The sequence below is a fragment of the Anser brachyrhynchus genome, assembly GCF_964034855.1.
Source record: "Anser brachyrhynchus genome assembly, chromosome: 11".
NCBI lineage: Eukaryota > Metazoa > Chordata > Aves > Anseriformes > Anatidae > Anser > Anser brachyrhynchus.
Window position 1 is genome coordinate 18,502,382 of NC_137706.1, and position 25,721 is coordinate 18,528,102.

Consider the following 25,721-nt stretch of genomic DNA (forward strand, 5'->3'; position numbering starts at 1 on the left):
GAGCACTTATGTCTGTGGGCTGTCACTGATGGGAAGGAAGAATAAAGAGTTAATTTAAGGGTTGGGGGGTGGTATTGGTTTTGAGCGTCTTTTGTTTTTTTTTTCTTTTTTCCCTGAACTGAATAAATCTCGCAAATGCTGTGAGCTTGGAGTTCAGCGTGGGGTAGTTACAGTTATGTGAGCTGTTCTGAGCTGGCAGAACTCTAGAGAGACTCAAAACTTGGCACTGTCAATACACTGAACTTTCAAAGTAATTCAATTTCTTTTTTCCTTGGGCTCCTCCATGGTAGGGTAGTTAATTTAATAACCAGGGCAGGGTTTGGAGGGCCCGACTACTTAAAATTCACTAAAATTGTATGTTTCTCAGTGCTTCCTGGAAGAAGTCCTGTACTTGCCCTAAGGAGTATTTTTTTTAAAGCTTGGACAATGACACATTAGAATTCCTTAATAAAGGTTTTGCTTCATATGGCAAGAGTTGAAAGGATTCTGAAGATTTTATAACTTAACTTCATCCTGAAAGTCACTTGTTTTTGCATGTACTATAGGAAATTATTCTGGCACTTCTCGGGAATGTCCTCTGCTTAATGATATAATGGGCATATAGCATTTCATGGTTAAAACTGCTTTCAAAATTAACCTGATGTTACAAACATTTCTGCTTTGATGCTCAAATTCAGTGATTGTTCAGTTGGAGTGGACCAAAATAGATCAAATCAGCAGCATGTTACAAAATAAGGCAGGTATCTTTTTGTGCGTAGGAAGTTTCACAATCTCCATTAAAAGCAGAAGATCATCCTTGGACACTATTAAAGCATGAGCTTGAGCAAGGATTGTAGTCTGGGGCTTCATACTTACGGAAGACCTAGGTAAATCAGAAAGAAGAAAGGAGCAACAAGGGATTTTTAGAGAACAGAGTCTGTGAGGAGAAGATTGAGAGATTTAGGTTAATTCCTCTTGTGAAAAGAAAAGACGGAGTTAAAAATGGAATTGGAGGAAGGGTGAGAACAGAGGTCATCAGTTTTTTATGAAGCAGTGCTTTCATAATGAAATTTTATTATTTTATGTCCGTTGCTGGTAGGACAAGTAGTACTCGCAAGTTCAGTATAGTAGTAGTTAGTTACACAGGGAGGAAAAAAAACTCATTTGAGAAGAGCTGCAGACTGTAAAAGGTTATTAAGGGAAGCAGTATTCCTTTCACTGGAGACTTTAAAAGAGAAAACGTACCAATTTCTTTGAAGGGTGATCCTGTCTCAGAAGTGTAGTTGTAATGTCTCTTTGAGCCTTGTGCTTCTCAGTTTGTGTGAGATCAGCATTAGCTTATCAATAAATACTTCTGCTTAGATTATGAACAATCATCAAAACAAAACCTTTGCTGCATTTCTTGGAGGCGGTGCTTCCTTCTGTCTTACCAGCTGATTTTGAGTTGAAAAACATTGACTAAAGGAAGCTTTGCTCCTCTTTTCTCTTCCAAAATTGCTCTAGTCCTTGACAGATGATTTGGATGAAAATGTCTGGAGTAGTTACGCTGTCAAAATTTGCATACACCTTGCCTAAGAATAACTTTGTCTTCATTGGCAAGATAAAATGATAGAGGACCGATGTAGTGGATCGGGAAGCTGTACAGCACACCTGCATCCCCACGTCAAGTCTTACTGCTACTCCTCTTTTAATGCTAGACTGATACCATTAGCCTTCCAGTGATCCTGTTTCCCCATCTATAACAAGGAGATAAGAGTTGGCCTTCATGGCACTGTCAGAAGCATGATCTAGCTGTATCGAACAACAGTTGTTCTTAATTTACTGACTCAGAAAGTGCAATGCTGTCCTGTTGAGACGAATCAGCAGGTTCACTTGCTGAAATATATCCTGCAAGGATGAGGCAAGCTTCCCTAAAGTGGTGGCAGAAGTGATTATTCATTTATCGTTGGTATTTGTTGTTGTGTCACCGGCAGACCGCAGTCTGTACGTCGCTGACTTTTACTCCTTGGTAGACGGATCATGAATAGTTCTTTTTCATCTTAATGTTATTGTGGGATGTCATACTGAATGAATTTGATTCATAGCAGTTGGTTTTGCCATACTCAAGAAGATGAGCAGAATTTCTGTGATAGATTTCCCAAACTGTCAAATTGTTTCTCTTGAGTTTGTCTGTCTTAGAGAATGAAGCAGTTAAAAATAAAAGTATAAACCTCATGTACCACGTGAAAATAGTTTGTATTTCAGATTAGTGGTCTTAATCTAATAAAGGGTTTAGAATGAAAGAGCATTTTTTCATATTCCTTCATTTTTAATTTCAAGTTTTGATTCATTTTTGTGCTAAAGCATGTTGCAGCCTTTGATGTTTTCCTCAGATTAAGCTGTACCAAATTATGTGCTGAAGGTAAGTGTACTGCAGCCAACATGCCAGTAGGTGGCAACAGCTGATTAGTTGTAGCCTGTTTCTTGAGTCTTGATACCAACTGATATATTTATTACGGAGCCAACATTTGTGGCTCCCTAGTTAAAAATAAATCATTTTTTGTACTCAGATCTAGGATGTGGCATTTCTGTTATGTAAGAATATCATGACATTACTTTATCAGGTTGGTGTTTCTTCATAATAGATTTATAAATACAAAGTTAAGTATTTTAGGTAATAGTACAGATTAAATTTACATGACCGTGCAAGTTGCTGGGTCCCTCTGAAAGGAAACTGACCATTTGATCAAGCTGCTTTTAAAATTTGCGCATATATGGATAATGTAAAAAGTGGTCTTGTTCAGATAAAATCTGTTTGACGTGCATTTTTTTAAGCAATGAAACTGTCTTAACCCAGGGTAATGTTAAGTGCCATTACCAACGTGACATTTGGAACTTGGCAAGCCCATTTTGTGGTATATGTTCCTGGTTATTAGAGCCATCAGGGAGCAGAACTGCAGCTAGGCATCAGCAGTTGGAAAACGATATGCATTTTAACATGTCAATATGGAAATCTGCTTCGTTGGATTCAGCACTTCTGGCTTGGTGGTTATTGATCAAGGTACACAAGTTTGTCAGCCTTACAAAACAAAATACGTTATGGTTAGATATCTTGTACAGTTCCTGTTCCACTTAGTCTGTAAAGCTTATGGCTTTTTATCAGTCTCTCAGCCTCAGCTAATTCATTTTAATATATTTTCAAAAGTGAGGTTTTGTGTTCCATCTTTTCAGCCCCAGAAGGCTGCCTACCATTTGCTTGAGGGCATGTGAATTTCACCTCTAGGCTGTAGTTCAGTTTCAGGAATAAATTGCTCGCCCTTGACATAACCCAGATTGCACTGATGGAGAGTATGTGGGGGTGTGGAGGTAGGGTATTGTATGCCAGCTCCTCATTGCAGCTTTTCTCTGACTAGCTGCTAACATGTTTTAGTGTGGTTATTAAAATGAGCTGGGTACTCAATATGTCTGTTCTTTGTTTTAAAACCTAAAAACTCTCTAACTCTTTTTCAGCCAGAAAACCTTGCACAGAAGCTTCCAAACCTCGTGGAATTGTGAGTTTGTGTAGGAGTTCTGATATATTTTTATTATGCTGATCCGTCTTAGCTTAAAATAATTGCATAATGTATTGCTTGTAGATAACCTGCCTCTTAAGTGTGAAGGATTTTCTTGGAGGGCAAGAAAGGGTCATTTTGTGTTGGTTTTCTACTTTTTTTTTTAAATGGGTACATCCAGATGTACTCAGTCATGTATTATTTTTTTTATAGTTTCTAGTTTGTTGTATAACAAGAATTGTTATGCAAATGTCTATGCTGTTAAGGGAAGAAAAAAGCCTACCCCCAGCTCAGCTCCCGTGCAGAGTGTTGTGACCCTGATAAAGCACTGAACCTCCAAAAACAATGGCCATGTGCTTGTGACAGCACCAGAGCAACAAGTTACTGCCTCCAGCACACCCCTAGTTGATCATTTTCAGCTACTAGGGGTATTATCACTCTGGATTTGCTGATTGTAGACTTTTTTTGTATTGGAACCTAGTCAGAGTTTGTCAAATAGGAGCAGAAATGAGCAAGCAGGGGTAGTAACTACTTATTGATGGCTGTAGGCAGAATAGTTTATCCAATCCTGCCCAAAGAATGGGTGTCATATGAACTGTTTTATTTTGGCAATTAATTTGAAGTTGTAAGCCCTGAGCCAACAATTTGTTCCCTCCCACTTTTCTTTTCTTGTCAGGCTGTGATTTCTTTGCATAATAGCATTGGGAGGTTAAAAGGGACATCCCCTGATAACTCATTTGGTTTGCTTTCAGTTGGTAATTGATGGACCACTGATTCTGTTTATTTAAGGGAAAGCTCCAAAGAGGAGGAGGTGTATATCTGAGTAGGCTGATGCATTCAGGTGTCTGATCTTGTCATCATAATTTGGCCCTTGAAACCACACCTTTCTGGTACACACGACCATAATTGAGCAGTTTCGTAGGTCACTGCAGCCTCCAACTTGCTTAAGAAACAGTCTTGTCTCATCATGCCTGAGTCTTGTGAGTCTGTTTATGCTCTGAAGCAGTGAAATAAATATTTTTGTTCTTGATAGGCTTAGTATTTAAAGATTTGCCACAGGGCATCAGGAAATCTCCATGATATCTGATGAAGCCTTTAGCGAAAACCTGTGTAAATTATGGCTTAAAATAATCTCTTAGAAACGCTGAACTGTAGGAGTCCGACCTAATAATTTGGGGTTCAGCAAGCTTAGGTGTATGACCATTATCCCATGCATTATAGTGGCCTACAGAGAACTGTAGTGAGCCCATGATTTGTGTAGCTCTAACAGTACGTGTCAATTTCACATCAGTCAGTAAGAGCTCTGTGTTGTTAGAGAAAGGAAGAGACCACAAAAGCAACATTTCATTTAAAAAAATGATTTGTTAATCTGTTACAGACAAATGTAACTTTCAGGAAAAAGAAAATCAGTTACATGTTCAGGAATTTACTGTATGTTTTTAAGAACTTCGCTATTGTTTGCTTCTATGTGTATTGTGTCTGTCACTCTGGGTTACTTGTAAATCCTCATAATATACATCTTTTAACTTGCCTGAATGAAATAGTCACAAGTATTTTTTAGGAGCTGCAGCTAAAATGAGTAGGAGAATTCTCATCCTGAGGTTATATGTAAGGATTTCTCCAAACAAACCTATCAGCTATCCCCATGTTTCCTACATTTTTAGGAAACTTTGAATGTCTGCAATTTTTAAAGAAAAAGAAAGCTCGGGTGCAACATGCAGTTTAGATGTTCATATGTCTTTTTCCTTGTTCTGCCTCTGTCTCCCTGAAAAGACAAGATCCTGCTCTTGGAAATGCTGTTTGAATGGAATGGAAAAAAATGTGTTGTGCAAACAAACCCCTTTGTGTGCCTTAAGCAACTCAGCACTGAGCATTCAGTATTTCTTCACAAATATATATATATATATATCAATACTTGAAAATTGTTGCTGTTATTTTCCACACAACCCATCCATTCGTTTGCAGCAATGCTGATTTTAGACATGAAAACGAAAATATGTGAAATAATGTAGTTTTTAAGTTACTAGTAGTGCTGGAAGAGCTCCAGCAGAGGGTGCTGAGTATTCTTAATGAGAGCTCTGGTCACCCTTCAGTAGCTACGTAAGTGACAATGGTAAGATAAGGCTTTCATCTGGAAAAATGTACTCTAGATTTGAAATGCCCAATTGAGGTGAATAGATGGTGTATGTTTCATCAGGCCACTACGGTGCAAGATTTTTTTTCATGTACAGGGAGGAACGTTTGTAATTGGTATTTCTTGTGTGGGTTTGAGTTTTTTCTTGTTTTACTCTATTTTTGGTGTGGGATAACCTGGTGATCGAGTATGGTCCATTGTGGTTATTCTTTGTGCTGTATTTTTCTTTTTTCTTATGGCTCTCAAAACTCAAGCCCATTATTCTAACTGTGAATGTTTTGTTTTAAATAATTGTTATTGCTTTATTTTTATGTTAATCATTTAATAGTCTAAGTGAAACTTAAATACTTGGCAGTTGCCAGTTCATATATTTTCCACAGCATTTGTGGTTATATAGAGGTTTCGAGGGCGCTCTTTCAGTCTGAAATTTGATATTTTGCAAACTGATTATGTAGCAGAAGTCCTTGAGGGTAACAGGTGGTATCCTCTGCTTTTTTCTCCTCCCCCCAGGTACCTTCATTCAAATAACATAGTTGTTGTACCTGAAGGTAAGTAATCTACCAGCTCACACAATAAGTGGCAGGAATCATAAAATATTCATTTTCCTTCTTTGATGAGGCCTATTTTTCCTTTATTTTCCCATAAAACTTTAAAGATTTTTTCATACAAAACATACCATTGTAGCCCTTGCTTGATAATATCCTTGTTTATGTTTTATTACCTTCTTTTAATGAATTTTCAAATGCATTTAAAGGCTATTTGCTTCAGTTCTAATTGAAGAAACTGAAAAGGCTAATGGCACTTATCTACAGAAATTAAAATCCAGAGCATCTTCTGCTTTGAGCCATCCAGAATAATCTGCTGCTTTAGGTCTTGATTGTTTTGAAACCTAAAGTATCCAGACTTTGTACTGGCTTTCCTTCCTTGCACTAACAGTAGAGCTTTGTGTCTATCCTCAGGAAAGCACTTGCAGCTCTGTCTGAATATGTAGATTGGATAGACTCAAAGGCAAGGAATGGAAAAAATATTTCAGAGCAGAATCATCTGGTGAAAATCTAAAATTGGGAGTATTCTGCGTACATCCCTTTGTTTCTTTCTCCCCATCTCATTGCCACCACTGCTGTTTGTTAGACAGGTGAGCATTTCCACCAACTATGTCATTCAGTTGTCAGACTGGCTTTAATGCATCAAAATCTGCTCAGACTTAGGTGTTAGGTACTGTGGCTTTTTATCCCCTCATAGTCCTATTAAGATGTTACCATTACTGTTGGGTCACATTCACGTTTTAATCTGTTCTCTCACAAGCCATTGGCTCCCTCGTTAAACTGCAGTTTCTGGACCTAAGCGATAATGCCCTCGAAATTGTGTGTCCAGAGATTGGTCGCCTGAGATCTTTACGTCATCTTCGCTTGGCTAACAACCAGCTGAAATATTTACCTGCAGGTAAGTACAAATGCGTGAGGGATTAGAGCAATGACAAAATCCGTTTGAACTTAATTTGCACAGTGATCTGCTCTAGGTTTATTCAGGTCTTAGAGCTGAAGCATGGTACAACTTGGGTTTAAAGAGAAGGCAGGGATTGCTGTTGTACTTTATTGTGCCAAGTATTATACTTAAAAAATAGTAAGACATGCTGTATGGACTTGAGGTAAAGTCCTGAAAAATGTTTCTGAAGGGGGAAAAAAGAAAAAGTATTTGTATAGCAGTGTTTGCTGTTGTAACAAGAAAACATTGAATTTCTTCAAGAAGACACAAGATGCTAATGAGAAATGTCATTATGATAAAATGAGGTTTCTTCTGATTTTACAGAATATGAAGTATTCCAGTCCTCCTTCTGTCTTTTAAGCCAAACAGCCTCATACTTCTTCTGCAAAGACATGTGTCTAGTAGCTTTGCCTATGGCAGTTCCACCTCACTGTGACAGTAGATAACAAATGTTGGTCTTGCTAGTTTATAATAAAAAAGCAAAATTTATTCAAAGTTAATGTGACACAAAGTCAGAAAGAGTTGGCCACAGGCAGATTTTGAATTATTTTTTTGCCTCCTAAATACTTCGATAAGCAGAAGTAACTGATTCCTCTTCTTCCATCTCCCCTTTATCTTTCCAGATAAGATGACAATGATTTAAAAATTTTTTTTTCATTGTTTTATTTTTAATCTTGCTGTGGGATATTTGAGTTTTCTGATCTGTAGAGATGATAAAATACAAGGTCATTATTTCAAAAAATAAAGCAAAAAATTGTGTAACTTAGTCCAACAGGACTAGCTTTTGGCTCGAATTTTAACTAAATTTTTCAATGTGACTTTCATGTGTTTCTAAGTTCACATGGCTTATTCTCAAGAAATATTCTGCAGCGGTTCCTTGAAGTCGTGGTTGCAGAAATCTAGCTGTCATTTCCTTCTACTTTTCTAGGCATAATAAGCTTTGTAGAACAAGTCAAAGAATAATTGTGATTAAGGAAAAAAGACTATATAAATGCTCTGGAATGAAATTAGATAAACCTGTTAAACGTTATGACCCAAGGCCAGTAAAATTTCCATCAATTTTAAGATGTCCTACATTCAAAAGAAAGGAGTGACTTGAGTGCGCTTTGTGTTCCTCAAAGATAATTTACCTTATGGTGCTGTACCATGAAAGAAAGACTTGTTCAAAGAAAAAGTGACACATTTGCTGCAAAACTTCACACATTAACTTAAAAAGGTTCCAAAAAAGACTACTTTCAAAAGGATAATTTACATTACTAAAGAGTTGATTTCAAGTCTACCACATTTGATTAGGAACTGGTATCGGCCGCGTAGAAAAGCTGCATTAAATTTCCCCTGAAGTTTACACGAGATTTGGTACTGAGCATCGTCACTAAGCGCATTTCGTTTTGGGTGTGTGAAAATTTTTCGTGTTTAGAAATAATACTTCTGTAGCTACTTTTAAATTGGAGAACCTAGGGATGTCTGGTCTTTGTTGTGCTGGTAGAGTACCGTTGATGTATACATTTGCCATCACTTCTATCATGACTGCTTCTGTCTGTTCAGATGCTGTCACTGTCAACGTGGCTGGATGTCATACAGCTTACGTGTTATCAGTCCAGGCAAGATTAATCTTTCACTTACGCGGGAGAGTTTGCCCAGCTAATCTACTGCATTGAGCGTTTCCTAAACATAACACTTCCTGAAGAGGGCTTTCATGTATGTTTTCTTAGTTTTACTTAGATTGTGAGGGTTTTAAAGATGACTTTATGAAATGTCTACTCAAGTTTGAAAATGCCACTAATATCCAGCAATTGAAAAATAGAGCAAAATAGTGAGTTTTGGTGAATTGTTCTCAGTTATATTGGTAGCATTAATCTTTATAATAGAGTGTTAAATAGCATTCTGTCAGGAAAACTAGCAAAGCTAATAAAGCCAGATGAGGTGTGATTTCACTGTACTTTGTGATTTTACTGGGTTGTTGCTAACTGCGTTCTTTACAGCAGATAGGGCATTGCAACACTTTGTTAGGCAAAAACAGCCCTTCGTTCCTCTTAGTGATTCATAAAACAGTAAGTTACCACTAAAGATATAATTGAGTTTCTACAAATGCAAATGGTGCAGGGTTTAAAAAGCTGCATTAAAGAAATGACCATTGCCTTTTCCTGAAGGTTACTTGTGGAAGTAACTTGTCAAAACCTGTGACCATTATTTTACCTCAGACTTAGTCCTGCACAGATACCACACAAGTGGCAGTGAATCCTTTATCACAGCAGAGGATCCAGTTAAGAGAGGCTGATCACTGTTCACCTTGGGTAACCGGCTAGGCCAACCTGCAGCACAGTGATGTCATCCCATAAAAAGCTTACTTGGGAGTTGTTGACCTGTCATTCCTCTCGTCTTTCCTGTCCCAGTGCCTGGTGTTCCAAGTACCCTCAGTTTTTGTTGAAACTACCTGGATATTTAAAAAGATGGTGCCCCCTCTTTGTAGCAGCTGATTAAGGATACAACTAAATCTAAACATAAGGATACAACTAAATCTCTTCAATACATCCATGGAACGGTTGGATGGTCAGTGGTGTTCAGACACTTAGGGCACTCTGCTATTGCACTTGATATTTTGAAGAATGGTTTCTTTCGTCGTCATTAGTTGTGAGTAAGAACGGAAGAACAATGAAGCTAATAGCACATGTTGATTTATTATCTTGTTTTAATGTTTCTGTTCCTCAATTGTGCTGTTAACATTCATTGTTAGTATTTGTTTCTTTATAGAAATTCAGCATAGCTTGAATTTTAAAACAGTTGAAACAGGCAATCGTGGGCATCCTTCAGAGTCTAATAAAGGGTGAGTCTGTACTGCAGGCTACCTTCAATGTGATGGGCACGAAGATTTTAGTCTTAATGTACCTGTTTTCGTACAGCTTGTTGGAATTGAGTAACTTGAAGACCTCTGTTCTTTCTCGGGTTTGGTCATGTCTGTCCAACTAGTTTGAAGAACTTATTTTGAGAGAGGATGTGGGGGAGAATGACGAAAATACATGCAGGCAGTATGAATGCATTAGCCTTGGTTTCCTCAAGAAGTCAGACCGCTTGAGACTGATGGGGGAGAAAGGCGTGTGATGAAGCATGGAAACGGTGTTGCTTGGAGATGAGAAAGCACCTTCTATACTGTAGCACTCCTGTAGTGTAAATAATAATCCTACCTTTGTGCTCAGCAAACACTACCAAATCAGTGTCACCCCGTGATAACATCATGCACTTTGGTCGCAGAGCAAGCACCTTGTTGAATTGCATACAACCACCGAAACCATGTGGCTTTCCTCACACATCTACACAGTGGTGTGAGAATTTTGAAAGATGATGGAGCTGAACTTGTTGAACAGCAAATAGAAAAAAAGGTCCAGAATAAGCATGTTGAAATTGAAATTCTCCTGAGTGCTTTTTTCATTAAAACGCTGAGCATTTTTTTGCTCTGTAAACTGTAAATCTAGTAGCGTGTCTCAAACAATTTATTAATTCTGTTATATGGTGCTTGAATCTGTAACTCTTGAACATCAAGTAAACTTCTGTGAAGCCTTCTACTATGTAACTATAGCACTTAACTCATCTAAATTCTTGAGGACCATTTGGAAATGTGTAATGCCAGAAATCCTTTTTGAAAAGCCTTAGTTGTAGCGTAAATCAGGATTGATGTCATTTCTTATTATAACAGTAACTTAACTTCTGTTGTAGCTTGACTTTTAAAGATTTCTCTGTATTCAGAGAGTTGATGTTTAATTTTAATTTATAATTGTAGTTATTCCTACTTCAATGTGTCTGAAGTAAATTTCTGAACCTTCTGACTTAGAAATGACTTCTTAGCTCCTTTTTTTCCTGACATTTATGAAGTGTATATATAGTATGTATTACATATTCAACTCCTTTCATACTTGAGAAATTATATTTATTTTGCCTTTTTCTGTAAGAAGTACTGTATCATTTGCAAAAAAAAAAAAAATCCAATAAGTTGTACTGGAACAAAGATTATTGAGGAGTCCCGAAGTTAAAGTTATCTCAGTTTTGGTGTGATTCCATTCACACTTGGCTTTACTTTAGCCTCAGAAACTTTTGATGTGAATTGATGGTTCTTCAGGTTTACGTTTTGGTCCTGTAGCTGGTGAATGCATGTTTGAACAACAGATAACTGAAAAGAAGGTGGGTTATACGGGGTTGGACTTAAGTTTTGTGTTTGACAAGGATTAGGCTTTTGATTGCATATTGCTTGACAAACACTTCTCCTTAGAAATGGCAAGTCGTAGCATCTTGTTCTAAGATTTAATTAAAAATGAGGTTATGTTTACTCAGCACATGTTGGAGTTAATTATAGATTTACTAAAATGAAAAGCTTAATGTTTTGCCAAGTCAAGAGCAAAAGCTAAGTAATTAAACAAAGAATAGGGTATGGTTTATGATCCCAGCACATCTTTTGGCAAAATTCCCGTTAAGATGGAAAAAAATACACGTATCAGCAGTTGTCTTTATATGGGCTAGACCAAGTTTCCATTTGTGTTTGTTGTCAGGGAACAACTCTTAAATGCTGCGAGCTGAGTACATTGATCAGGCAAAAAAAATAATAAAATACAGTCAAATAATAGCAAATTTTACATAATCTGTGTGATGCTATTTCTTCGATCTGCAGAGTGAAAGTGCAGGTGACAAGGGAGCACTAGCGGTTGTGGCTGCAGGGAGGTACAGATCTCTGCAGGACTCAAATGCAGGTTTAGCAGATGCCCTTTCTTCCCCGTATAAGGAAACACGTTGCTTCCATTTCAAGCTGACATTTCTGTGTTCTCCTGAGATTTCTGCATATTGCATCCACTTGTTGCCATTTTGCTTCGTTTAGGTTGAATTTGAAGGAAAATTTATTTGTATGCCTTTGGTATTTTTCAAGTGCAGACTGCAAAAATATTTAGGGGAGGTTAGAAATATATATATAGTCTTCATTTCTGTTCAAATCCTTTTTCTTTAAGGCAAATTGTTTTAGAAATAAAGTCGGTTTAAGCCTCATTAAAATACATTTGTAGACTTATAAAACTTCAAAGCATTTGAGAAAGATCCTGTGAAGCTGATAAGGGAGTGTTATCCTCATTTTACAGATGGAAAAAAGTGTTTTTAACAGAAGTGATTTGCTCCAGGCCACAGCAGGAGTCAGTGTTAGCCAGAAATAGAACTTGGGTGTTCCCATTCCATTTGTGAAGACCACACCTTTTTGAGGTTGGTTGTATTTAATATTGGGGAGGACTGAGTCTTCCTACCCGTTATTAGGAAATGAGTAATTATCTCTCCTTAACTAATAACCCTCTAAGTTCATAGGAAATGTAGTGGCTTAATAGTTTTTGTAACTGAAACAGCTTGTGTTTCTAGAAGGCTGGAAGAGTTCATGAAGATGAACTTGGAAAAATATTACTTAAATGCAATACCATTTTCTCTTGGATAGGTAACTTCAGGGGTAATGATAGGAAGGCTTCAGTCACTATTAAAATTATAAATCAAACTATAATTGTTGATTACTGCTCTACAAGTTTATAAAGTAACTCTAGGAGTGTTATGTTAGTTGATAATTGAGAAGCAAAACAGACTTAGCAATATGCTTTGCTAGTTGGGGGCACCAGAAGCTTTGAGATGTGAGAACTGCATGTTCGTTTTTCTTTTTTTTTCAAGTCACCATAAAGTACAATATCTGTATTTACTATTCATACCAGTATTTCACTGGTAAAGACTTCTTGAACACTCGGCTTAGTAATTCTGAATAGAGCTCAATATAAGGTATTTCAGTAAATCTTAATTAAGAAGTTATGTTTACATGCCTTTCCCTACCTCCCTTTTCACAGTAGATTTCCACTGATCAGGGCTACAGCATGCCAATAATGCTATTCTTTTTCTGGACCTGACATGAAAATATGTAGTCTAACTCACTTTTTAAACTTGTTTTCCATATTTTGTTTTAGAACCTTCAAAATGAGGGGGTGGAAGAAAGAATACATCTGTGGATTTGTTTTTTTTCCTCCTATATTTCCATTCTGCTTTTATTACTGTCTCTGATTAGGATATGTTGCTTTGATACATATTAAAGCTCATTTTTTTTATAATGATTGGAACTTTAAAAGCCAAGGCACAAACTGATGCAGACCCTGTTCTTTTTTCAGAGTTGGCATAACCTTAGTCCACTCTGCTTTCCTAATTTAGTAACATGTATAAAAATATGCACGACGGGACAGGTTTGGTACGCCAGGCACCAATCCAGGAGTGTGGTGTTTTTAAGTAAATGGACTTGTGGGGATTTGAGGAAAACATAGATTAGGTTACATGAGCTTTGCACTTTGTAAGTCTGTGACTATTTAAAGGAGCATGGGCTCTTAAATAAAAATCTCTCTCAGTTCTTATCATAATATATTGTTTATGCTGAAGCAGATGATGTCTTAATTTTTTATTTAAAACAAAAATTTTTCTTAGCACAAATTGTTTTATACGATGAACTAAATCCAGCAATGGTCTATTAAACAGAGCATATATTTTACCAGAGTCAGTTTACCAACTGAAATTAACACTGGCTGTTATGTTCAACAAGAAAAACACTTTGTTTAACTAAATCAATGTAAAACTTAGCAACACTTGCCTGTTACTATGGTTTTAACATCAGAATTAGTAAGGTTTCAGTATTTATGCTGTATTAATGTAGAAGTGCAACAAAAATACCCAATTATGTCTTAAAGATACCCTCTGGTTTTCCAGGAGGAAAAGATTTTGACAAATTTTGATTTTGCAGGCTACCATACAGCTCTGTCTTGACAACCTATAAGAAAGATATTTTTTTTAATAAAAAATTCCGCTAGGAAATGATAGAAGAGAATCATCTCTGAAGAGCTGAGAACAAAATGGCCGTGTGGATGGCTACTGACTGTTGTTGGGCTCGGTGACCTAAATAGCGGTGACCAAAGCACAGGGTAGGGTATTGTACCAGTGGTGTTCCTTAACAGATTAGCTTTCATGCATGTCCAAACACAGTGGTGCCTATTTAATTGAAGGATGTTGGTGGTGTGAGATTTTGTAACAGAGTCTGCATTGCTCAAACATTTGGTTTGGTTTAAATTCTCAGGAGGACTACTAGTACTTCTGAGTGCTTTAAATTTATGGGGAGGGAAGTGAAGACAGATTAAAAAAAAATCCATTAAATTCTTGGAAATTTTTATTAACTGAACTTTTTCTGTATACCCTGACCTGTGTAGTGTCAGAATGAGTCATCTGTACATACAGACCTGTTCACTATTCTCTATTTGTCTGCTTGCCCCTTCTTAGGTATTTTTTTGATACTTCTGTGCAACTTCCCTTCGTTGAGGGTCTTTTGAATGCCTCTTTGTTAGTATTACACAATGTTTTTTAGTGCACTGTGAAAGGTTTATAATGTTGCTGGATGCTGGTAGCAAAAACAGTAGTATAAACATACGGTCAGAAAAATTGTAGAGCTATATTTTCAGTTTTAAATGTTGTTCTAATACAGAATATTTTTTTGTTGTTCCAACTCTTCTTCTAGATAGGCTTGTATTGGGTGTACTGGAACTGAAATATTTCTCGTAACTGCATCAGAAATGACGTTAAGAAACGAGAAAAAAATACCCAAAACATCTCCTTCAACAATGGCCTGTGGTATTGCTTATAATGGTGTTGCACAGCAGGTTGTCAGAAATGCATGTGCTAAGTGTGTATGTGTTGTAATTCATTAATCAGGAAACTAATAAGAAACAGTTGGAAGAAGCCATCACTGTAACATTTAAATCATGTATTCAAATATTGCCTTGTGTACGGGTGTTACTGGGCTAGCAAACTTAACGTTTGCTATTGTCATTGAGCTAAAATACTGAAAAAAAAAATTTGGAAATGAAGCTATTTTAATGGCCATGTTGTATTTAGTTATAAGAAAAAAAAGAAATTTTGGTGTGGCTCAGTTCATTTCCAAATACCTGCAGCTTTATGAAACACAGATCTTAAAAAAGCTGTGGTCACTTCATGTCTGGAAAAATGAAAAACGATCAAGGATAAATTGAAATTGGTGTCATGGTTTCATGTCAATAACTTGAAGGTTTAAATCCTATTGTGATAAAAGCGTAGAGACCAAGGTTCTATCAAGCATCAGGGTTTTCTAATACTAGTTTTACAATATATGAAAGTTGCTCAAAATGTACAATTGTACCGATTTCAACTTTTTTCTTTTCTGCATATTTTAGCAAGATAATTTGTGTTGAGTCACACCTTTTTCTTAGGTCACTACATTTTTTTGATGATCGTTTTATTTGGAATATCTCTGTCAGGTTGAGTTTGACTATTTAAGAGATGAAGAGCGTGCATATGCAATTGCTGAGCTTGTAAATAGATTTGTGAGTGTCTGAGAGAAGGGTGCAGTATCTCACAATTTCAGACCATGTTAATTACATTTAAATTCTTCATCTGATACGGGCGGAGGATGATTGACCTGTAAGGGTTCCCGCTTCATCTGATAATTCGTAATGGTCACAAATCTTAATGAAAGTTTTGGTCTCATCACATCTCTGGAAAGAGACATCTCTCAAAATGACACCATTCGATTCCTAATCATTAAAATTTTTTATTGTATTCCTGGTAGAGCAAACGTGTCTTTAAAAGATAAAAATATATTAGTGCAAGACTTCCTGTGACTTGATGTTGTCCAGTTTACCATCAATTTTCATTTACAGTGAAGCATCAAAATCTCGTGTTTGTGTATGTTTTCATAGACCTAGAAAAGTCCATTGGTTGCCATTTGTTACTTACTATTTCACTTGAGGTCCTTCTGCGAAGGATCATGCATCAGACTCGCAGAATCTGGCCCCACCAGTCCCATGCTTCCCCTCTGCCAAACGGTTCCTTTCCATCTCTGAAAAGCAGTTAGTAAGAAACGTGGTGAGGTGTAGGTGAAATCAGGACTGAGGAGAGGAGAGCCAACCTAATTAATACCAGTGGTGCTCTCAAGCCTGTTGTGCTTCTGGCTTTGCAACACTCCACTTGTGAAAATCAAAGTCTTTGCAGGAACATGTATGTTTTCTAAGCTTTGGGCCATGGGCTTCCCCCCTGTAGCCGCCCCCCTCAAGGGCTTTTAGGTAGTAGCTGAAAGAATAGTGCCAAGATAAAGGAGTCTGAATGCTGCTTGTAACATTGAGGTACTTGGACGATGTGTGCATTCCTGAGAGTATGGGAGCAGATTTAGCTGGATCCTTTGTTGTTAGGAGATTTGGTTCTGCCTCTTGAATCCTGGCTCGCCTTCTGTTCAGCAGTCGTTGGTTTCTCGAGTCACTGTAAGCCTTGTTTCTCCAGGGGTTTTCCTCCTGTCTGTTGGGGGTGGGCTGGGGTTTTGAAGATGTTGAGAATGCTTTAAGTAATTGTGACAAGCACTGATTTCAAGTTTAAAACTTTATGAAGATGTCAGATCTTATAAATAACTGTAGAAATACGGTAGTTATGTTGCATGTGCTGAGGCCTTTTTATTAAGTAAGTCTCAAGTAGAATTCATTTAAACACATTTCATTAAACAAAATCCCATTGTATTCTTTTAGTAAACTCAGATTTCTCAGTAAATTGTTAAATTACAGATTAACAATGTCACATCCTTGTATCCTCCAAACTTTAAAAACAGTCTGTCAGTCACACAGCATATGCAAAATATTAAATGGAGAAGAATTTAAAATGAAATCGTGATTTTAACGCAAGAGTTGAGGTGTCTTTAGGTGGTAATGAAATCCATAATAGGTCAATACGGAAATGCTACTCCTACATTCAGGTAGTTCATTCAGTGACGTACTAAGTCATCTATCAAACATCTGACAGAAGAAATGACAATGTGAATGTCTAGGGTACATGAGAAGAGAATCCTGATGGAATTAACCTACCCTGCTCTACTCTCCACTGTTACCATTGCTGGACCTGCCACTTCAGAACAGGGGACTTCTGGAAGTCTCTTGACCTTTGAGTATGCTCCCAATGACATGCTGAGCCGGAGGCCACAAGGCAAAAGTGGGAAGTTTTATGCAGCAGTATATAACTTTACAGAACATTAAGTTGTCATTGCTGCTTTGATCAGTGATAGAGTATAGTTTGATAAAACTCAGATAAAGGGCTTCAGGCTGTACCATCAAAACAATGCATTCTGTTCCTTTTAGTTTGGAAAATGTGTTTCTACAGTCTCTTAAAAAGTAGAATGTGCTTGTGATAACTGATTAGACCTGGCACACAGATCTAAATAATGAAGGTCAAATAAAATTATTTGGGTTTTTGTGTTTTGATTGTTTAAAAGCTTGGATTCAAGTTTTATGGAGAGGACTTACTGTGACACAGCTATATAGAGCAGGAAAAATGCTTTGAAAGTGGTCGAGGTTACATTTGAATTCAGTATTTATTCCATTTGTGGCATTTGTTTTGTGTGAGGTTATAGACTACGTAACAGAGGAGATGGAATGGAGGTTGTCTGGTTGGCTTTGGTCAGTTTTACTCCAGTGGAGTTGAATCCAAGATGTAGAAAAAGCAGGCAAGCAAGAATTTAATTTTGTAGGTATGTAATTCTGTGTTGTAGTCTTGCACTGAGTGTTTGAAGGTATTTTGTATATAAATGAATTCGGAAATCCATTAAAAACTATCAAAACTAATATTCCTAGTTCTTTGAATTTCATGCAATACCTGTGTGGACCCCAAAGCTCTACAGATCATTATTGCAATGATAGCTCTGGTACATCCATTTCCATCCCCCAAATTCTTGGTGGCATCTCTGATATTTTTCCTAACTGAGGAGATACGAGGCTTCATTGCTAGGCTGGCTCGCTTCCTGTACAGTTGTCTCCAGTGCTGTGGAAAATTTATGTAGTCACCACGGAGTATTATGATAGAGTGCTTGGATCTGTCTTAAGATGTTGTGGGGTCTGTTATTTGTTTTTGTGCTTTTTTTAAATGAAAAAACAAAAAGTAATTGTTAGGATTTCTCAAATTAATTCTTGCATAAAGATAAAAAAAATTATAATGTGTAAGTTACTGTAATTTTTTTAAGTTATCGTTTCCCTCCCTTTGAAACTTCTTCCCTCAGCATGCTGAATCTATGACAATACAGCTTCTGTGGAATTTGATAAAAGGTTTTTTCCATGTTATGGCTGGCCACAGTCATGCTCAGAGCAGCAGACCTTAAGGCTAGCATGAGCTGGGTTCTCCTCCTTGCACAACGCATGCGTTAGCCTGCCTTTACTTTGTGAGGGGGAGAATAAGGGACTTAATGGAAGTATTTCCTGTTTGAGTGACTGTTACTGGAAAAATTGCTTATTATTGAGAGTCAACGTATTCCAAGAAATTAATCTGGAGGTGAGCGATCAAGTTGTGCCTAATACCAGGCTAACTTCCTAAGTAAAGGAATTTCAGAAGTTGATTTGTAACTCATGTCAGCACTAAATTCTTCTGCTGATGACTCTGATACTAAAGATCTGACTTTATTGATTGCGTGGTTGAAGACATATGTGATGTATATGAAGTTCCTTCAGAAACTTCATAACAGATGCTCTTAAAAATACTTTTAAGACTCTGCCTTTTAGATCTGTTCAGTGAAACTGAACTGAAAGGGGTTTTTAAGGTGCTCAGCGCCTGTCTCATAAACATTTGCCAATAGCCATTCGTAGGGGTGAAGACAGATGTGTACTGACAAGGCTGAGACTTAACCTCCAAGATTTTGAGAGCTGGATGTGTGCTGAGAAGGATGCTTCAATGGCGTGTGTGTGTTTCTGTAGAAAGAAAACTTCTTTAATGCACACAATATGCTCAATGGCATTTAGTCAGGCTTTTAGAGAACTTCAGCTCTGAACAGATACTGAACTGTGGGTCGTCTTCCTCTGAATTTCTTCATTGCTTTGTAAGTGTAAGAAAAAGGATATGGTAACAGTAACTGATGGGCGAGGTGCAGGTTGACATGAGAAATGCCATATTGCGTTCAGTGTACAGCACTGCCAGAGGGCTCCAACTTGGTTTTGCTGCTCTGACCTACTGCAGGAGGGTCCTAAGCAAAGGCCAAGTGAGCCATACAAGCATAGCCAGCTTTTCAGTAGGGTTATGCCCATGCTTAATGTCTTTGCCAATGTGGTTTATAAATAAGTGGTGAAAAACTGCACTTCTTTGTATCCTTCACCACCGTAAGAAGATGAGTGAAAGTTAAAACAGCGTGCATCTGCTGTGACAGCACATGGCTGAGGCTTGCTCACAAAATTCAGTAGCTGTTAGTTCACAGACCCTATTCAGCTATTTAGTTAACGGATAATTTTCAGAAAATGAAATCGTCGCAGTCATTTGCTACTCGCATTTCATGTAAAACCTCATACTAATTTGAAAGAAATTGAGATGATGTTGTAAGAAGTAAACATTTGTGACTTAAAAATAAGCTCTCAACCCTAGTTTTAGTCGTTTTTGTAGGGTTGGATGCTAAAAGTGTAAAGACTTAAGTCTAAAGGGGAAAAAATTTCAAGTTGTCTACATATGTAGTTTTCCCTTTGATTCTGGTTTTCTTTTTTTTTACATTACTTAGCTTAGGGACAGTGATGAGCTATATTAACGGGTAGTTGATTTTATGTGTGCATTAAGCAAATGCATGGTAGGCCATGAGTGGTCAGGGAAGCCTGGAGAAAAAAGCCATTCAGTCTTTGGAAGTGAACTTACCAAATTGTTAGTGCTGTGCAACAGAAGAACTTTAGCGTGTATCCATTTTCATTTTGATCTTGCTGGCCAATGTCTCATACGTAGCATTGATAAGTAGTATTTTCATTTAACTTCTCACAATATCTTTGTTCTTATTTAGCTAGTCTGTTAAATAAATGGAGGCAAAATAAAAAGTGTCATGTAAGGGCATCAATGGTAAATGGGAAGAGCCTTTAAAGAGAACGTGTATAACTGGAGGTATGACATGAGGTTAACTTTCCTGTGGCTCATGTCACACGTGCAGAGTTTGATACCTGTATTTCTGTTAAGTTAATTTTATTGCCCTAGTATTTAAAATAAAGAGCCATGTTTAACTTACCATTGTCCTAACCTGCATTACGTTGCCATCCTTTATGGAAGGCTTTTATACAGAACAACTGCAAGTATACTCTGGTTGGTAATTATTTAATGTTTGAGAGCTTTATAGACTAGGACTGCTTATTTGTGTAGCTAAGGTTGGGAATGACTGAGCGTGGGGTTATTTGGAGTGTAATTGCAAGCCTTGTCTATTTTGTGCTGCTGTGCAACGCCTAGCAGTACGAGCTTTCACTGATTAAAATAAGGCTTGCAATTTCTCTCATCACTTTGAAAATCAGAACATGTCTTTGTGTTTGAAATCAGATGTCTTATTTGGTACCCATCCTAGTTAGAAACTGTTAGTAGTGAGTCCGTACCGTTTTCCCTGTAGCAGCTCTCCTGCCTGCCCATGTCAGCCGGTCTGCAAGGTGGCCTCAGAGCTGGGAGGAGCAGGAGGAGCTGCTGCCAGACAAGGGCTTCAGGATCCAGAGTTCTCCTGTAAGAAAGTTGCACCTCTATGACAGCAGGACTTCCCTGTGGATGTTCAGCCAGTCCCTCTCCTATAATGACTGTTGCAATTTGCAGTAAGTGCTCTCCTGTTGAAGTTTCTGCTGTGAAGTGGACTAGAAGAACTCTGGTTTGCATGGGACTCGAGTTAAGGCAATCCCATACATTACTATTCCTTTGGAAAACAAACTTGGTGACTTCTCTGCTGTAATAGTGGTTACAAACTGAAGAACTTCCTTTGATTCTTTTCCTTTCCCTCTTCCCAGTCAAACTTGTGGTTCGTTTTTCGTTGTTATGGAGACTAAGGTTTACCTTTGGGGAAGAGGCTGCTTTGACATCTCCCAAGAGTAAGATAAAGGAGTGGGCTTAATTTGGTTTGATGCAGTGTGATAGTTTTCCACTGAAAGACGAAAATCTAACCTGGACCTATTGCTTTTGTTATGCATTCAGCTATTTCCTGGAGGGGGTGGTGAAAAACCACAACCTTAGGAAAAGGAAAGATGTCTGTGTTCAGATGGTTGGAAACGGATGATAGCAACGGTCACAACAGATAGGTCTTTGTTTGGATTATTTAGACACTGAAGTAGTAACGGGTCAGGATCTTCTATACTCTGTCAGAGACGCCAGTCTTGAAGTCTTCCCTCTGAAGAAGAAGAACGGAAAAAGCTGTCATGGAATTTATGGCTAGGACTGGTCTGTCTCTGTGGCTTCCTGAACTATCCTTAATCTCTCTCCTTAATCTCTTTTTAGGATGCTCATTTGGTTTGCCTTGTCTTTAGGTGATTAGTGGTTTGTTGTACATAATCAAAGCATGTTACTGAAGTAGCCATCTCTATCTGGACAGCATCTCAGTTGAAATCATTAGCTCTTCATTTTATTCACTAAGTCCTTCTGGAAAGCATTTCTTCCCTCTTTCAGTGTATTGACCTTAGTACACGGTGAGTTGTAGATGATGTGCACCAATAAAGATAAGGCAGAAACAAAACAAGAGAAGCATAATAGATCTCATGCTTTATTCATAGCAAATTTGTTTATGTTCGTACCACCAGGAACACCCAGGGAAAGGTAAACAGCTGTTCTTGAAAGGGAAGACGATGGCAAAAAAAAAATCACTTCCTAAATGGGACTTTTTTCGTAAGGAGCTAACAGAATTTTTCATGTAGTATACTTGACCAAGTATCGTTCTCTTGTCACTCTGTGTCAGCTCCTCTATCCAAAATTTGGGAAAAAAAGACAGTAAAATAACTTTGCATTTCTTACTTGTTTGTGTAAGAGCAGTACTTTGCTGTGGGGTAGTAAAGTACTAGGTAGAGTACACTAGCACAAAATAGGGTGTTTTCTGAGGGGAAAAAAGGGCAAGCTGATCATTTTGTGGCCTTGAGTTACCTTTGTGCATAAACAACTTTTTTTTCTTACTCCTGTTATTTTGGATGGCTTGTTACTCATTGCTCTAAACCTTTTTCCTTCCTTATCCCTCTTGCCCTGCGACCATCCTTTTCCGCTCTTCTCACATATGTTAATTTCTGGTAATTTTATTGTCTGATTAACTTACTGAGACTATCAAATTATGAAATAAAACAGAATTCCTAACCTGCTTGTAACCTTGCATAAATCGCAGTTTAAGAATAACAGTTTAAAAATAATATTATCTTATATAAGGAGACTTGGCGAGGCATCTGTTTTAAAGAGTTTGAGCGAATGCGTAGACCTCACTCCTGTAGCTGCTTCCGTTGGCATCGTGCTGAATCCTAACAGTATGTCTCCTCTAGTCATTTACTGCCTCAGAAGATTTGTCTTCGCTGGAGAATTGATTCACTTGTGTGGGTGATTTCCCGCAGAGGATCACAGAGACCTGCGTAGGCTTAGGTGCGATGCCTGCACGTTGAGGGAGATGCAGGAGGCAGCCCAATAACCGCCCTGGAGCTGGGCGCTCTGCCTGCTGCTGCAGGGATGATGCTGAGGAGAGCTCGTGAAATAGAGAAGGTGGCCAGTTGAAGTTTAATTGTGCTAAAAGGTGGGGACCTTTCAAATGGTTTGACTGAAAGACACCCTCATGCTTCATGTTTTTTTCAGCCATTTTGTGGAACGAAAGTTAATGTTTTGTGAGGTTCGACTGTGGAATGCCACTCTTCCCACCTTTGCTTGTGAACAACGGTACATGATAAGGTTCAGTACTACATCGGCATTTACTGGGACATTTAGCAGTGACATTTTGGATAAGAGATGCTATGTGGGTATGTTCAAAGTATATATTTTTTGCTTGGTTTTGAGTTGTGTCTGGTGCTGAAATGTTTTTGAGGATGTCAATATTGTTTATGGCTGAGGTAGGTGAAACTGACAATTGGGCACATCTTCGAGACATTAATGGCTGTCTTCATTCACAAAGACAATCCTGCCCCAGAAAATTTTTCCTTCTCTCCAGTCAGGATGTTTGTGTGAAATGGGACTAAGTTTTTCTTAAAAGTGATGGATTTCAGCTTGATAGGCTGGGATAGAGGCTCTTTGCCATATAATTTTTATGGGTTTTAACGCATATTCAGCACCTTGTTTAAAAGACAGGTTATTCATGAAATAGTTGCAGCACTATCCCAATACATCTTCCAGTTGCTCTTTGTTTTGTTTTTTAAACTACAGAGCAAATAGCCTGCATCAGTAACGGGCAGGAGGAATAAATCGTGTTCAGGTTTGTTAGGCATGAGGAAACAACACTTCTCACACTTCTCAAGCTCTCTCACTAACGATACAGTAAAAGCTCTTCATGCAGCAGTGTCAAAATGTGTATGTGATTATTTTTGCTTCTCCCTGTCTCCATCTTTAATGATCCCAATTTTCAGTTATGGTCAAACTTCCTTGTTTGAAGATGGCACAGGTCTATCATAAGCACCAATTAATGCAAGAGGATTTCATTTTTATAGGCCGTGAAATGTGAGCTACTTGGTAGGACAGTTAATGTAATATATAATAGTCTATTTAATTTGGTTTAACCATCTTAAAAACTATTTAAGTTCTCCTGAGACATCCCAGAGTGGATCTAAAATATCCTTTCCCTCAAGCTCTTAGTGATTTAAACTTAAACTTGTGTTTCCTGTTCAATACAGTTTTAAACTGATAATAGAAACACATTTAAAATTAACAGGCATGCATAGAGACTTGCATTTTTTTCAGATGGAACTGGTAATAACCTTTGAAAGTATAAAAGACTTCAGACATCTTTCACTCACCATTGTATGGTCTGATAGGAAAATGCATTTTGCATTGAGGTTCATGAAAGGTGATGAAAATCAGATTTTTTTTTTGTAAGAAGGATGGTAGCCACTCTTAGCACCTCATATTTCTTTTCTGAGACAATCCACCGCTTTGTTTGGAACCCAGGACAGAAAGGGATCACTGCGTGCATGAAATCCAGCGCTTCGTGTTTGCAGCCAGTCCTCCCTGTGCTCCATTCTGTAAGGATTTGCAAGAATTGTACCCCCTGGGTACCAAAAGCTGGAAAAAAATGACTGACCGTATATAGCGAAGACTTTTATACAGGGCACTGCAGCCGTGGAACAGCAGCATGCTGCTGGGGCTGCAGAGCGGGTGGCAGACGAGAGAGGATCACCTCATGCTAGGCTCCTTTGTAGCAGCGTGCCAGATGGAAATGTTCATATGGTAATAGCAAGGCCACGGATGCTAACAGTGCAAAGGTGTATTAACACGGTTGCTTGCTCCTAAGAAAATGCTGGCTATATCTAGGAAGCATCAGAGTTATATTCACTGCTGGCTCATGACCCTTATGTGGTGAACCAGTGTACCCAGTCCCTCTCTTCTGTTGCTGTTTGAAGCAGGTATTTTTTGTTCCATTTCAGTCACTGAAGTTAAATGTTCTTGCTTTTCTTTCTGAATGGTAATTTGATTATCTGTCATGATAGCAATGCTTAAAATGTTTGTCATCACCAAGCAAAACTTAACTATTACTTATCAAGGCAGAAAATGGATTTTTTAAACAAAGTAGCTCCTCAAGGAGCACCGCCACTGGTAGTGTTTCTCCATCCATTTCTTAGTTAGTCATGTGCTAACTAAGAAAATTCATCAGAGAAAGATAAGCCAGAATACCTTGATTTACATTTGAAAAGATCTGTGTTGCATTTTATTCTGCTTCCTGCTCGTGTTCCCGGCACTGGTTACTCCTGGTTGCTCTTTGCCCTTACAGTAAGATGCTGACGAGCACCGAGTTATGTTAACAGGGCTTCCTTGAACACACGTTGTATGTTTGTTCTCCAGCCGTAGGCTACTGTCCCAGAAAATGTCTTATTCATTAAGAATACTCGTTCCTGAGCTTGCAGTTTTGATATATAACCCATTTTTTCAGTTTTCTGTGGTGGAAATTTTCTGAGCAGCTTCATTTCATTTTAGCAATGGATGTGGTAATTTTCAGTACTTTGTCCTTGTTCCCATGAGGTATGCTGTCTCTGTCCTCATACAAAGCATTATTCTTATAGGAAAAAGATGATTCAAAAAGCTAATTTAATATTGGGTCTGTTCTCCTAATTTTTACCCCTTGTTGACACCAGTTCTTGGTTTCTTGCTCTGCTGTTCTTACTGAGAAACCTTTTGTTTGTTCTTAATTTTCTCTGTGAGTTCCCATTTTCCTGGTCTCCTGGCAGTTTTCATTTAATTTCTGCAGTCTGACCTCTAAGTGGCAGCTCTTTGCTGATGAGTCCCTTTTTCCATTCCTTGTAGGTTCTCTGCTTTCTCTTAATATCCTGCTTTGAGGTGCATACTCATGCAGGTAGGTCTGTAGCCCTTTCCTCTCCCCTTTTTTCCTTGACTTGGATTGAAAGGCTCGGATGGTGTTTGATTTAAAGTAAATCCTTGCCTTCCATTCACTCCGATACAATTGTGTATGTGTTTCATATATCTTTGAATGAAGTTTTGGGTTATGGCCCATCAGGGAGAGGTGGGACTGCTCTTGAAATGTAAAGAAAACTGCTAGTTATTTTTGAGTTATGCAGCTGGTGAGGCCTATACCCTCAGAAGGTTAAAGAAGTTTGAATTGCCTTTGG

The 25,721-nt window shown here is 37.9% G+C and overlaps 1 protein-coding gene across 3 annotated transcripts in view; it reads left to right on the top strand.

Annotated features, from left to right (window-relative positions):
- Positions 1 to 25,721, top strand: part of LRRC28 (leucine rich repeat containing 28) — a 53,295-nt gene that overhangs the window by 3,195 nt on the left and 24,379 nt on the right. The window contains exons 3-5 of one of the 3 annotated variants that reach the window (XM_080607258.1): positions 3,469 to 3,509; positions 6,154 to 6,191; positions 6,949 to 7,086. The exons of 1 other annotated variant lie outside the window; for it this stretch is intronic. In XM_080607258.1, coding sequence (XP_080463384.1) covers positions 3,469 to 3,509; positions 6,154 to 6,191; positions 6,949 to 7,086 — 217 coding nt within the window. Of the gene's footprint in view, positions 1 to 3,468; positions 3,510 to 6,153; positions 6,192 to 6,948; positions 7,087 to 25,403; positions 25,448 to 25,721 lie in introns of those variants that run through there. One more of the 3 variants, XM_080607260.1, reaches the window with a different exon arrangement.